This window comes from Alligator mississippiensis, chromosome 12, assembly GCF_030867095.1.
Source record: "Alligator mississippiensis isolate rAllMis1 chromosome 12, rAllMis1, whole genome shotgun sequence".
Classification (NCBI taxonomy): domain Eukaryota; kingdom Metazoa; phylum Chordata; order Crocodylia; family Alligatoridae; genus Alligator; species Alligator mississippiensis.
In genome coordinates, this window is record NC_081835.1 from 16,968,532 (window position 1) to 16,984,287 (window position 15,756).

At 43.2% G+C, this 15,756-nt stretch overlaps 1 protein-coding gene across 2 annotated transcripts in view; it reads right to left on the bottom strand.

Moving 5' to 3' along the window:
* Nucleotides 1-15,756, bottom strand: part of LOC102568324 (netrin-4) — an 87,118-nt gene that overhangs the window by 22,589 nt on the left and 48,773 nt on the right. For both annotated transcript variants that reach the window (XM_006273096.4, XM_006273095.4), the window contains exons 4-5: nt 3,631-3,757; nt 752-940 (exon numbers count right to left, since the gene is read on the bottom strand). In XM_006273096.4, coding sequence (XP_006273158.1) covers nt 752-940; nt 3,631-3,757 — 316 coding nt within the window. The remainder of the gene's footprint in view (nt 1-751; nt 941-3,630; nt 3,758-15,756) is intronic.

Consider the following 15,756-nt stretch of genomic DNA (forward strand, 5'->3'; position numbering starts at 1 on the left):
ATACTGAAGATCAGAAAGAAGAGGGGGTCTACCCAATTTGTCTAGAGTATGCTTGACCAGAGCTATCAAATTGCACAATGGATAATGACAGGAATTAATACAGGTCACAAAGGAGAAAGTTCCTCTATGTCAGCAACCCATGTCAGGAGTGGGATGAAAAATAATTTCAGAGATGAGAGAAAGATCTTCACTCAGAAACACTGGAGGGAAACTGTCCAAAGGGGGAAACAAAAAGATGAATTGCTACCAAATGTTTAAATCTTCTACACTGATATTAAATGGAATCAAAGGTCTAAGATCTGGCAGGAAGTCCAGAGCCTCAGACTCTTTCCCCACCCCTGACAGTCAATATTTTACATTTGCTTGCACAGAGGATGTAAAATCAAACTGTGGCTTACTGGACCCTCACAGTAGTTGGACTCTATACATACAGTGCACATTGTAAACCTCTTTGGAGTAGAGCTAAATGAAAAATTGGACACGCTAAGATAGGAGCAGCAGCATTTTAAATGCAAATGCAGCAAGAGTGAAACTTTCCTTAAAGATTAAATGGCTTCAGAGAATCAAGTTAAGAAAATCAGAGCATTCATTTGATAACAGGAGGAAAGGAGCTGTTTTATGAGCTGTTTCCACAGGTAGCTGTGGCTAACTTTAATGGTTTGGACCAGCTCAGTTCAATCTATAATATTCAACCCCCCAAAAACTTTTGCCACTTATTGGGCCCGTGGTGCATTGTAATGGAGTTACTTACGTCTGCAGGCTTCAGGAGAAGACATAGGTTTCTCCTTATCTCGGTAAAACCCAGGTCTGCACCTCTGACACCGATGCCCCTCCGTGTTATGCTTGCAGTTGTCACAGATTCCACCACTGCGTTTTCCTGATGCTAGCCAAACACTAAGGTCAAAGTGGCAGCTATCTGCATGGTTGTGACAGCGGCACCCTGTTAGGGAGCAAGAAACCACACTGCTCATTCACTTTTATAATGCTCACAGTGTATGATCCCATTCAAGTGACAAAGTTTTGCTGCAGGGAATTTTTCCATAAATAAATGTGTTCCTATGTTTTGCTTCTGTCCAGCTTCCTCAGTGTCAACAGATAACTAAAAATCTCAAAGCAAAGGAGGCTTCTGGTAATGACCAGCAGGCTTGGATGATCACATGAAAAAAACAGCTGTCCCAAACTGTAGAGATTACCTTAGCCTCAAAATTCCACCGACAGATGAGCCTGAACCAAAGCCCCACATCTGAAAACTGTCTAATTTTGTAAAAGTTCATATTCAAGCCCAGATCTAAACACTAGACCATGTCTCCTTCCACTGTTGTCCTCCTATTTACAACCTGTCAGACTTAAGTCTTTGGGTCATACCAGATAAACCTCCATTAGGGATGGTGGGATATTTCTTGGCAACAGTGATTTTTGGGCAGACAGCTTTGTTTTTCTGTACAACAAGTTTTTTTCAGAGTGTCTGTTTATATATATAAACAGACATATATATTTATATATATATAAATCAAATACCTGAAAACCACAATATTTTGGCCCAAACTTCAGATATGCTGCCACAGCACCTTGTAGACAATACAATTTGGTTACCTCTTGTCCCTGTTCCCCTCTATACACGGGTTATAACTGGTTTCCAGTTACATCAGATTTCCCAGTGTACTGTGGCCTTGTGACTCCCAGCATATACCACCATCCATCAACAAAAGGGGAGATCCCACTACATCTGGGGAAACATAGTTTGATCAAGGAGGAGACAGGGGGCATGAGAGATCCAAAATGACCCTCCCCAGTGGCATTATGGCATCTGTAATAAAACTGTTTCTGATTTGGGCTGAGGGTTTTTTTGGAAAAAATGTATTTCATGATGGGGGGGGGGTTATTTATTTTTGTGGCCCATCAAACTTCTCAGCACAACCCCTGCTATTATTATTTGCATTCACAAAATTGTAGAAAATTGGGGCTGGAAGGGATCCCAAGAGGTAATCTAGTCCAACCAGTTCTAGTCATTTGTTAAGCTGTTGCTTTTGCAAAGCAGATATAATGACAAAGAGACAGATTTTTGGGGACATTTCTGTGTCCTGAAAATCTACCTTGAAGCAGGCAAGCTGATCCCACAACAAAGCTGTTGCTATCGTTAGCAAACCTCTCCAGATCTCTCTTTAAAAGGGCACATCGTTTGTTCAGCTTGATTAAGGCTGTTTTGCTCCCAATTTAAGCCTCATACTATGAAAGATTGTGAATATTTTTTTTCTACCTAAGTCATACTGGGCACGTGTATACAAGATGCAGTAATGCGCATTAACCTATTCTATTGCATTAGCACATCATGGCAAAAATCATGCTAATGTGCAGTAGAATTAGTCAACCACACGTTAAGCATCACAAAAAAATTTGCCTTCACTACTGCACATTAGTCTGAGCTAACGCACCTTTACATGAATGGTGTGTGCCCCCAGCAGCTGGGGGGGACACAGCTGCGCTGGCGGTGGCAGAAGCACGGTGGCAGGACCCTGGCAGCAGGAAGCGGGGAGCTCCCGCAGATGTCGCCAGCACTGGTGGTGGTGGTGAGGGGGGTTTGGTGAGCGCCAACTGCAGGTCGGCGACCGGCAGCAGCCAGAGGCGATCATGGACTGCCTGCAGACAGCGCCGGTGGTGCTGGCGGTGGGGTGGGAAGCAGTGATCGCCCACAGGCACTGCTGACAGTGTTGTCACCACCTTTTTGCAGGGGGTGCACTGCCATGTGCAAGGGGTGCATGTGCACCTGCATTCACCCCCCACACGTCGCCCCTGCACTTTTGTGTAGTATCTCATATTAGAGGTACTACACCCAACGCACAGTAGCAAAGGCACATCAATGCAGGTGCAGATGCACCCACTGTGAATTGTTTTAATCAGCAGTATCCTATGTTATGTTTTGCACTTTGCTAAGGGGTAAGAAACAGAAGGACACAGATTTTGAATTCTTCCAAGCTATGGGGGCATTTGGATCCGTGTTTTTAGTTGATCCCTTTATAAAGATGTCATGAAATTATGATCTAGATGTCACGAAATTGCAATTTCAGACTTGCAAGCATGGGTGTTGTTTCAGACCACTGCAGATAGAGAGGTCATCTGTTAAATCCAGATCTAGCTTTGGATTATGACTCTCTTCTATGACCTCATAACTTACTTGTTAATAAATACATACAATGACAAATGATAATTTTGTGTCATAATGAATACAAACATTGAATCAACTAATTTAAAAAGTTGTTGAAACCTTGTTCCTACACACATACTAAAGACAGATCACTAAATCTTCTTTTGTACCATGACATTTATTTCCTTATGCTATATTAACATACTACAGTTCTGTAGAGTAGGGAAATGAATGAAGGGATGTGTTTCTTTGAAGAGCAGCGTTCTGTCTTGTAAGTTCAATATTTCAGTAGATCAAATCGTTCAATTATATTAAAAAACTGCACTGATTGAAACAACTTTCAAGCAGTTGCTTAGCAGTTCATTCCCCATCTGTTGCAAGAGCACCATAAATCTAGACTGGATGAATTACCTATTATAGAACTTTTCCTACTTAGACAGTGATTTATTATCCTGAGACCTTGGATCATTAAACTCCCTCCCACTTACTTCTGCATTCATTTGATGCACCAGTTTTTCCATCTCCTGGCTTCCAAAGCTGGTCATTGTATAATGGTGCACACCTCTCACAGTGGTCCCCTGCTGTGTTGTGTCTGCACACACACTTCCCATGGACCTGTCAGGGGAAGGAGAATATATGCAAGCAGATGAATGAATCAATAGGAAGACTGAGCATTGAACAACCTCATAATGAAGGGGGGCATTTCTACACAATTCCTCACGGTTACCCAGCACTCTCAAGAAACCCACACAGTCTACAGTCTCTTCATCTCCGTGTACAATCTCTAATGGGTTCTTCTTCTGTCCTCATGTAATTTTCCCAAATTTTGGGTGTCAATAAAACTCTCATTCTCTTTGCTGAGATGGCAGGTTCACAACTAGGTTATCACAAGATTCACAACTATCAGGTGAACAGAAAGTAAAAGAGCCCATAAGTGCCAACTGGTTAGAGAGTACCCAAGCAGCTTTGCTCAGACAGAAGTACTCAAAGATATATTCCAAGGAAACACTTTCTAAAGATGTCATAGGGGGATGGGGGTCTCATGCTATGTGATGGTGAGAGGATTATATTGTACCTGTAATACTGTATTCAGTTCTGAACATCTTGTTATGAGATAAACATTGAGAAATTGGAGAATGTTCAACAAAACCAGGTAGAGGGCTGGCAGGACCAAAGAATGAGGAAAGATTACAAGAAGGAGGTATGTAGTGCTAAGGTGGAATGTGATAACACCCCATAAAATATTTGATGGAGTAAACATTGGAATGGAAGAGAAATTATTTACTGGTGCAAGAGGGTAGAGTTACTGCAAAGTTTTTCCTGTGTCTATTCACTTGACTATTTAGAGAAGTTTATGTCCCTTCCTGAGAATATTTTTGTGCTCACCTTTTGCTGTTACAAACATTTCCAGAAAGAATGGATTTTAAATAATTATGCTAGGATATTTCCAGAAACGTGTAAAAACCTTGAAATCCAAGTATTTGCACCAGAAATATCTCCCTGAATACCGTGTTTTTCCAGTCAGGGAATGCATGTATACTAGGAAGTCTGGTTCTTCTTTTACTCTAATTTCATACTTCAGGATATTGAGGGGGATGAGGATGATGATCCACAGGTTTCCATTACAACAGAGGTATCAAACTCACCCGGCCCCATGGGCCAGATGACTGCTGGTCCATGGGCTGGACTGAACCCACAGACTACCCCACATTCTGGTGCGCTGTGGCCACTGCAGAGCTGTGCTGCATGGCCTTGGAGTGGCTACTGTGTGCAATACAGTCCTGGAGCTGCATGCAGAAGGGCTGTGCTGCACATGGCAGCTGCTCCACCACTCAGCAAGCATTGCAGGGGATCATTCAGCACATCCTGTAGGCTGCCCATGGGTTATTCCAAGAGCCACAGTTAGAATAGGGCTGCGGATGATATGGCTGCCCCATATGATCGACACCCCTACTTTACAGGTAGCTGTTTAGGTTTCTGTAGTGTCCGAGTATGTGCCAAATCTTTTATATGCCAGCAGACATAAGGGGATATTTTACATAAGGACTTCCAGAATCTCTGCCTATGGGTCTTGCAAAGGAAGACAATTACTTAGGAAGAGTGCATCTCTATCAGGAAGTTGCCTGATATCAAGCCTTGGGGAAGGTAAGCTCACAGGTGACTATCAGAGTAGTGGTTGCAGATCAGAAGCGTGCACATCACAAAACGGATCCTTAGCAGCCGAGCAGGAAGTGCAAAGAAGCCAAGTACTGAAGACTGCCCTCCCTTCACATGCATCTTTGAGTAGGCCAAGTTCTGCAGTTGCTCAGTCACAACTCAGACCCACTGCATGCGACACACAGAGGGGAGCTGCAGTTTTCATTTTGACTGGAGTGTGACTCTAATCTGATCCTTACTCTCCCCCCTGATGTAAGTAATATTTCTCCATGGACTTTTCTGCAAGTCAGACTTTGTATTTGAACTTCCAGTTCCTTCCACCTCATTATGGGCAACCTGGGATCAGAAGAAGAACGTTATAAAAAACAGTTACCTTAACATTTTCCTCCATCCCAACCCCAACTCTCTGCACCAATTTGCTCCCTGCTCCTCAGGTTGCTAATCCTCTCACACTAGATATTTCATGTAGCTAGCAAAGAGACCAGCCTGCAACTGATGCCACTGCTCCTCTCTGGCCAGCTGGCAGATTTGCTGCTGCACAGAGCGGTTGGCTGCCTCCTCACGGAAGAATGAACACAGACTTCAGGGTATGCATTTCTCTCTCAAAAGTCAGCACCAGGAAACCTCAGAGGGCTGCATTACATAGCATATTATGTGGTGCCTCACTGGACCAGCAGCCATGTATATTCCAAACCTTACTACCTAATTACAAATTAAAGAGATACAAATACAGAAAGAATTAATTAAATACTTTGCAGGGGATGAGGTCCTTTTAGTACAGAGGGGGCCAACCTTTTAGGCTGAAGTGACACAAATTAAGCTTTTCTCCAGCCCAATCTGCTGCTGTGCTCTCTGCTCCCTGCCATATCTGTCATCAGGCTTCTTGTTCCCTCCCCAATCTGACACATGCTATACAGAGACTGCCCGTGCCACTGGTGGCAGGTGTCGTACAGGTTGGCCAACCCTGTTTTAGTATTCAGGGTTCGCCTTATAGGTGGTGAGACTCTCCTCTCCAGACACAGGCATCAACCTAAGCACAATGTACTTCACAGAGACCACGCAGTAGTGGGGAGAAGTACTGAGAAGAAGAAAGGAAGAGGAAAAAGGTTTGTTCTTATTAATTGATTGTAAAAACAACACACTAGCCTTCCCCAGTTTTTCCAGCTTTTCTGGAAAAGTCCAGAACCCAAATCCGAGAACTAGTGACTCCTGGAGTTTGGGAAAATACTACTGGATCTAGCTACAAGCCATGTATGTTGGGTCCATGTCCTTTTTGAGCAGGTGTAAGATTTTTGAAGACACCATGTTTATGATGTGTAGAAAACGACCTTAAAAGACTATTAATTTGTCTAAGTTTAGGGCACTGAAGTTAGAAACTGCTAGAATTAAGCTGGTCCAGGCAACATTACTTTGGCTTCATAGTGGGTATGCATTATATTATGGACTTCAGTTAAATACTCACATACTATGTTTTTCCTGCCTCATTCAATACACAGGATGGATGATACTCACTAAATACATCTACACGGGACACTTTACTGCACGTTAGACTAATGTTCAGTAAAGCATCACCGTCTACATGTGCACATACAATTACTACACAGTATATTAGTCTAGTGTGCCATTTTCTAGTACTTGTAGATACAGGTACTAGAAAAACACTGCATTAACTAATGCGCTGTATTGCACACGTAGACGCTGACCGGGAGCAATTTGCTACCAGTCAGCCTAGGCAGCAGGGGGCTGCAGGGGGTGGCGAGAGCTGCCCTGGCTCAGTGGGATGCTGCTTCCCTACCTTGTGCAGATTGGGTCCCGATCTCCATGGGGCAGGGAGGCAGCTGCCTGCTCAGCTGGGACAGCTCCACATCCCCCACTCCCCCATTTGGGGCCAACCCGATCTGCCCCCGCCTGGGATGCAGCTGCCCACTGAGCTGGGACAGCTTCTCCCACCCTCCAGAGCTCGGGGCTAAGTCCTGCACCCAGGGGGAGCCTGGAGCTCACCCTGGCTGCTGCAGGGGGGTAGAGCAGGGCAGAACCAGCCCTGGACTGGGAATTTTCTGTGCAGAAAATTAGGCACATTAATTGCACGTGTAGAAGCAGCTACTGTTATTCCAATAGAGAGGAGTAAGGAGAGGATTCTGCATGGGATTTGTCTTTGGTGTGGAGGAAGCAAGTTCTTAGTATGGAAGAAGCAAGTCCTTGTTCAGGAAACGGGAAGGTAAGTTCATTTATTTGGTTACCTGTTTCTTGATATTAGGCTTGGTTGTAATTGCTAGTGTTTAGGTTCTGTAATTTTACTGCCATCTGTTGTTTTTAGACTGCTTGGTGGTTGTGTTGTAAGTTGGATAGAGGTGGGCATGAGAGAGGGTTCCTGTCATTGATCATGGCTAATGAGCCATTATAACTGCTAAGCCTAAACACAGAGGCAGGAGCCACCTAGCCAAAAGGCTTAGAAAGGAGAGCAGCTGGTGACCAGCAGAGCCAGTGAACAGAAAACAATTTGCATAAAATTTTTTACAGGGTGTTTGGAGAGCGAGGGCATTTTCCATTTTTTCTTTAAGGGTAGAGACCATGAAGAGAAGACATTAATGGAACAGCAGTGCAGGAGATGCTAAGAATGGAGGAAGCACTAAAGATGGCTAAATGCTGAAGTTTCAGGATATACCTTATTTTTGACTGGGTACCTGTGGGATGTTATACAGGCAGTCCTTGGACTTACGACACAATTGGTCCCTGAAAACGGTGTTTTAAGTCAAAACTTTGTAACTCAGAACTGATTTTCCCATAGGAAACAATGTTATAAATGGGGGATTGGTTCCTGGACCAAGGCCTGATACCCTGTTTTCATCAAAAATAACCCAGAATTTTGTACTCAATTAATTATAGATGAGTAGTAGAGCTACATTAATGTATTTCTATTGTAAATAGCAATCATATTGATTTGGAAGGACTTCTTTGAGGTGACTTTGCTGGACTTTTTGAAGGGCTCTTGGTTGGACTTTTTAAAGGGTTCTTGGCTCGAGTCTTCTCAGGAGTCTTGGCTGCAGGTTTTTCTGGAGTCTTGGCTGCTATCTCAAAGAAAGTGTCCAAGGAAGTTTGGACAGATGTTCTCCAGGGAGATGGGTGACATGGCAAATTGTTCACTGTCATGGCATCACATCAGATCAAGCATTATAGAGTTGGACCTGACATCAGAAAGTCAAAACAGGGTGTCAATTTAGAAACGTTGTAAGTGTGAAACATTGTAACTCGAAACATTGTAAGTCGAGTATATGCCTGTATATGCAAGAAGTGTCATGTGAAGGTCTGAGTGCTAGAGATGCACCTGGAAATGATTGTGGAGTTCAGGCAAGGATTTTAAAGACATTTTGGAAGAAAGGGGGCTACAGAGATTACTCAGTGTTTGCAGACCCTGCCGAAGAGGAGAACCTGGATGGTAAACAAGTAGACAAAAAGGGTGATTCATAGAAGCTGCTACAAAGAAAAAGCAAAGGAAAAAACTGGCTAATGGAGAAGAAATTAAGTCGAGGAACAGGTTTGCTCACTGGAGAATGAGGAGGAGAAACAGACGGATTCAGAAGATGGGTAGCATAGACAAAAAGAATAACTATCCCAACAAAAGGAAGGAACAAGGCTGATATTTAGGAGATTATGAGACAGGATGATTTCCAGTCAGAAGGAGGAACTGGTCATTCACAGCAGTGCCAGGAAGAAGCAGGTCTGTGTGAGCCTTTCTTCCTTTTCATGTCCTTTTGACAAGGTATGTAGCAGAGTTTGCAGTTTTGTTGGAATCTAACAGGCCTGTGTCATGAACACTTCTGCTATGGCCAGAAAACTTGTGACCTCTGGGCTGTCAACCATGTGCCTTAGCGCCCATGGTTTCTGTGACTGGCAACTACATTTTAAGAAGACTCAACAGACATCTCACCAGAGCAGGCTCAAGCAACGGGAAGGTACGTGGTCTGTTGGGAGCAAGTATGTGGACATAAGGCTGCAAAGGATCTCAAAAGGCATGAGGAAGAATCCATTGATCATTCATGCCGAGACACATGACACTATAGATTTCCCTGGGAATAGATCAAGAATAAGTGCACTAAGCTAGGAAAAAGTGGAGGCACAAGTGATCTTCTCTAGAGCTTTTATGACTCCCAAGAGGGGATGATGAAGGCAAAACAAGATGATTAAAGATCAATAAATGGTTCAAGGGTTGATGATATGAGGAAGGCTTAGGAATATTTGACCATTGGGAGGCATGTCAGAGAAGAGGACTCTCTGACAGATGGAGTCACTGGATACCAGCTTTTTTGGACTAAGACTGGCAGGACTAAGACGACTAATAAGTAGAGCTTTCATCTAAACTACATTAGCATGTGAGCTTCCAGGCCTGGTAGCAAGGACTTTCAATAAAACTCTAAAGTCCACATTGTTACTATAGGATTAGAGAAGAGCACATTAGAAGAAAAGGACAGAGGAAGAGAATGACCTGGTGTATCACCAGTAATCACTCACAGGAAAACTATGAACAAGCAGCAGTGAAAAAGGTAAAGGCCATCCTAGCAGCTAAGGTACTTGATGGAGTGATAAGGAAATATTAATGTCATTGGAAAAGACCCTGATGAAACTGTATATAGAATTCTCAGTACATCTCTCATCCTTGATCAAGAGAGAGAAGTTTATATTAGAACAGATACAAGGAAGGGCTATGAGGGTGACCAGGAAAACGGCGGATCTACCTTATAAGAGGAGATGAAAAGAGCTTGGTTTATTTAGCTTTACCAAACAAAGGCCAAAAGATAGTATGATAACTCTAAAAATACATCAAGGAAATAAAAATCAGGAAGGGAAAATGACTAAGGTAAAGGATAACATTAGAACAAGAACAAATGGACGTAAACTAGCAATGAATTTATTTATGCTGAAAAATAGAAGATTTTTAACCATAATAGGAGTCAGTTGCTGTGAACAACCATCCACTGGGAGTAACACTTCTGAAGCTCCTTCAGCATATGATGTTGAGGACAAAGGAGGTCTCATCCAGTCCTGTTCTCTAATATTTCTTTTTATTCCCATTGTCTAGTGTGTGGCCTTATGCACTACTTACCATATACCAGGGGTGGGCAAAATGTGGCCCGAGGGCTGGATGCGGCCCGCCAGGCCATTCTATCTGGCCCACAGGACCCCTAAAAAATTTAGAAAATTAATATTTATCTGCCCTGGGCTGCCTGTCATGCGGCCCTCGATGGCTTGCCAACACTCAGTAAGTGGCCCTCTGCCCAAACTAATTGCCCACCCCTGCCATATACCATTCATACCATTTGCTGGCTACAAAATTTCTTATTTCCTTATGGGCTTTCCTAGGATGCCCATTACTGTGATATCTGAGGGCTTCATAAATTTAAATCATTTTATCTTCACAATGTCTCTATGAAGTAAGGTATTATAAGTATTATTCTTCCCATTTTACAAATGGGGAACATGGGCATTAATGTCAATAGTGTATGTTAGTTGGTGGTGCCCAGTTTAAGATACCAGAGGCCCAATTGTTCAGAGGATTTAGTACTGTTCAGCACTTTCTTTGTTCAGCATGCAGCTCTCCCTGACTTCAGATACAGAAGCGAATGCTTAGTGCATCTGTCAGTCTGCCGCCAGGTAATTCAAGTGAGGGACCCAGAATGGCTGCATGTGGGTAGGTCAATTCAGGGAGGCTGTGGCAGCAGCAGGGGTAGAACCTGGTTTACCAAGGGTGGTACTGGCTCAGAATATTTCATCCCAAACAGTTAAAGTCTGACAGTTATAAGCGACTGAAATGTAAAATAATTTTATAATGGATCCTCACATTGCAGCAGAAGAAATTTGGGTTAGAGATTTGGAAGAATCTTCTCACTATGAGGATGGTCAAACATTGGAATAGGCTCTCCGGAGAAATGGCTGACCATATCTTGAGCAGGATGGTTTAAGTCAAGAATGATCTTACCTCAAGCAGGAGGTTGGATTAGATGACCTCATGAGGTCCTGTTCATGCCTACTTTTCTATGATTCTATATAAACCCAAGCATCCTATACATCTCTGATTTCTGTGATTCTTTGATTCCTGAGCCCCAGCCATACGTATCTGATGTTAACAGATCAAATGATTAATAAAGCATTCAAAGCAGTCTTTAAAAGAAAGAACTCTCTGAATGGTTGGAATGCTTAAAAAGCAGAACGTGCGTCATCTTTCCATTTGGCTTCACAGAATACCTCACTCCTTTTGTTTTCCCCGTGTCCAGTTGGGCGCCTTTATCCCGTGTCCTTTCAGTAATTGTTGTTGTTGTTGTTGCTGCTGCCACTACTTCTCCTTGGCTACTGTCAGTATGTTTTGGGTTGTTTTTCCTACTGAAGGACGGTTAAGTCTGGAAGCCTTCCAGAACTAAGCAAGTGTTGCTGATTTGCAGAAAATGTTTGTCTTCAGGCTGTGTATTTGCTTTGTATTGTCACCAGAGCTGTTTTGGATGCAGCAGTCTAAAATGACATGCGCAACAAGTTGCTAACGTGCTTCTTGGAAGGGGACTCTTCACGGGTTGTTGTAGCAGCTCTCAGTGACTCATCTACCCCTTTGCTGTCTCCTGTTTGATGACATCAAATGCAGCATTGGGGTACATACAATCACGTATGTTCTTTACTCCCAGAAGAAGACTTGCAGAAATATCATATATCTGTGATTTGTGATAAGAACTTCAATATTTGGCCCTAAGAGGAAAATGTTATGACTTTCTTCAAGCATTTTGTGTGGTTAAATAAAAAGACTATTTCAATGTTTTTGACCTTGCAGAGTCCCAGGATGATGCAGGGGATTAGTAATGAATTAGGGCGCCTTCCACATATAGGGTAATTGTCTTAATCCTTATTAGTTTGGGAATGATTGAAAGCCGTTAAAGTCGCTATTACAGTTATATGTTAGTCTAGTGAAATAAGTTCTTGGTCTTAGCCCCCATTACAAAAATCTCTAACAGCTGGTTGCCTTTGCTGTAAATCAGAATTGAGGGACCAACACAGGGGTAGATGCCAATAACTAGTTTAGCCCTGAAGAAGAGCACTTGGTGCCTGAAAATGTGTCCAACAGCTCTCCTGATTATACAGCTGGCCCAATACAAGGTATCACAACAAATCCTTGCTTACTGTACATGTCCTGAACTATCCTGGTTACAACAGCACTCCAGCCCCAATACTCCAGCCCCACAATACTGAATTTTGCAGTAGCGCTGCTTGTGCTGTTCCTGTTGTTTTCTTATTGCTTTCTCTCTCAGTACATTTTCTGTGTGTTTTAAGACAGGCTGGACTCTCACTTTTGCCTTCTGTAGCACCAAGCATATTGTCAGAACGTAACAAGTAGCTTATAAATAAGAGCTGCTGAGTTGACAAAGAGCTTGAAGAAAATAGGGCATTACAGTTCACAGCTTGCTGGCATGGAGCTGCTCACCAGGTGCTGATAATTGCTCCAGGAATGGATAGTGGATATCCTATTATTTCAAGGGAGGAAGAGAAGGGAGGCCCAGTGTATCAGCAGAGACTGCCCATGCCACTTGTGGCAGGTGTGGCACAGGTTGGCCACCCTGTTTTAGTATTCAGGGTTTGCCTTACAGGTGGTGAGATTCTCCTCTCCAGGCACAGGCATCAACCTGAACACAGTGTTTGGGCACGTCTACATGTGACACTGCGATGACTTAGTATCAGTGGGCACAAACTATGACGCTGATGCTACATTGCTGTAGCAATGAGCTAAGTCACCTTAGGTCATTGCTATGGCAACTTAGCATCTAAAAATAACCGTGCACTGCCAGAACGGCTAAGGCAAATACTAAGTGACTGTGCCGTACCAAATGTGCATTCAGGGGCATGTGTAGACATGCCCTGTACTTCACAGAGACCACAGGGTAGTGGGGGAGTACTGAGAAGAGGAAATGAGGAGGAAAAAGATTTGTTCTTATTAATTGATTGTAAACAGATCCAAACTGTTCCCAAAACAGCCACTGGTCTTATCCAAAAGTCTGGATCTGATCACCACTGAGCTTTGGATTTAAACTTCCCCAGTTTTTCCAAGAAAAATCCAGAACACCAATCCTAGAACTAGTCACTCCTAGAGTTTGGGAAAGGTCTAGTGGATTGATATGCAAACCATCAGCAGGTAAATGTTTTCACTTGAACTTCTGCAGGAGTTTGGGCCTTCTCAGACCAGCTGGTGAAGATCAGTTGGATGGTCTTAGTCTAGATTCTTTTGGACCACAGCACAAAACCAGCAAACAATTTTGCAGATTAGCTAGCTCTGCTGAGGAAAGGACTGGATTGCAGCAGGATAGATGGGAAGGATGTTTGGCAGGTCTTAACTTGGCTCCACTGGGCACTAGGGCTGTGCAAAGCTTCAGTCTGATTCAATTTAGCAGCGATTCAGCTCGATTCAGTGGCCAAGTCTCCAAATCTGAACTGAATCTGAAGACCCTTTAATCTCTCTGAATTGAATCAGAACCCTATGAATCAATTTGGAGAGTTTCGGAAAGATTTGGAGATTCGGTATAGTCGGTATAGGCACAGCTTTAAATGATTTTTCTACATACCTCTAGGTAGCAGGCAGCTCTAGCCAGTAGGTGGCTCCATGGCACAATAGCGCATTGGACTTCTAGAGGGTGAGGGGATTCAAAGGTTCTGGATTCGAGTCCTGGCAGAGTTGTGCTTTTCGCCTGCTGGGGTCACTTGATCCCAGCTGACTTCCTGCCTATGGTGGTGGGGGCTGTACCCGATGATTTCATGAGGTCCCTTCCAGCCCCTAGTGTATATGAAATCTTTGAATGCTGCAATACTGGGGTGCATGGAGTGTCCCACAGGAGCATGGGGGACTCCCCAGTGAGCTCGGCAGCAGACCCGGAAGTAGACCAGGAATAATTCTGGTCCACTTCCGGATTCACCACTAACCACGCGGAGGGTGCCCCGACACTCCATGTGCCCCAGCATTGCAGCATTCACAAGTCACACTGGTAGCTCGAGGTATGTAGAAAAAACATGTAAAGCTGTGTCTATGTCTGAATCACTGATTCTTCGAATCAGCATCAAATCTTCAGATTTGGATTTGGCTGAATCAAATCAGGGACAGTGATCCAAATCAATGAACTGAATCACTGTCCGTGATTTGGGCCAAATACAAATCGAATGGGGCCCATTTTGCAAACCCCTACTGGGCACATCTACACATTCATTAATGCATTTTAGGTAATGCACATTAAATCTAGTACCTTTATTGTGAGGCACTAAAAAAAACATGCATTAGCCTATTTTAATGTGCATTAGCTAAAGAGCATGTTTTTTGTGACATTTTAATGCACATTAAAATAAGCTAATATGCATTAAAGTACACATGTGGATTTGCCCACTGACAGAACTCTTTGCTTTTACAGATCAGACACAGTGGGTTAGCACTAAAGTATATGGGATAATCTCTGTAATAAAGAAGCTTGACCATCATTTATTCAATAATGGGCCAGATTCTCCTGTCACTTACACTAATATATATTTAGCTAATTTCACTGACTATCAGAGAATTAGTTGGGATTTACAATAGTTAGTCCAATCTTTGCAGCTATAAGTTCTTTAGTTGATCTGTGTTGATATTAACTAATGGCAATGATAAAAGTTGACATATATTCTAGGTAAGGGGTTTTCAACCACCTTGCATTTTCAGACCACTAAAAGTTTTTGAATGGAGGTGCAACCCCTTTGAATTGTAAATGTGGGTATTTGTGTACTTTTGCAGATCCCTTAGACATAGTCCCTGGACCCCCAGGAGCCCACAGACCACAGGCTGAAAACCACTGGTCTAGGTAATATTGCTATATTTAATTGCAGTATGAGACTCCTTTAGCAGAGAACAGGGAACTCGCCAGCTGGCCTAAATACATATTTCCTTAATGTGGATATTCACCTGTCAAGAAAACTTGTTGCAGGTGAAAATTTGGGAGAGTCTCATCATATAGTTCTCACTGGTACTGGTGACTAACTCTCTTTGTACGTGTGTCCAACCACAAGTTACATTTTGAATGTGGGGCTAGCTGCCTTTTCTATGTTTTTTTACTCCTACATTCAGGAGAAAGCACCGTGGGACATGGGTGTAGCAGGAACCCAGGGAAAAAGTATTTGACTCCAGCTTCTCTGAGGAATAGATTTTGCAGAACATTTGCAAACTGAGAACAGAGAACCAAAGTATTGATGGTAGCTTTTCAAAATCACAAAGACTGGATGGGCTAGGGGGCTTACAGGGGCACACAGGAAGCTTTGGGCAGGGGAGAGGAAAATGACAAGATCTCATAGCAAAGTCCTATGTAACTGCAAGGTCAGCCAAGGTCAAAGGAAGCAGCTGTACTGGAGCACAATGAGAGAGAAAGAGACTCCTTGATTTGGCAAGACTCATGAGCTGCAGGAAAAGGGTTCTA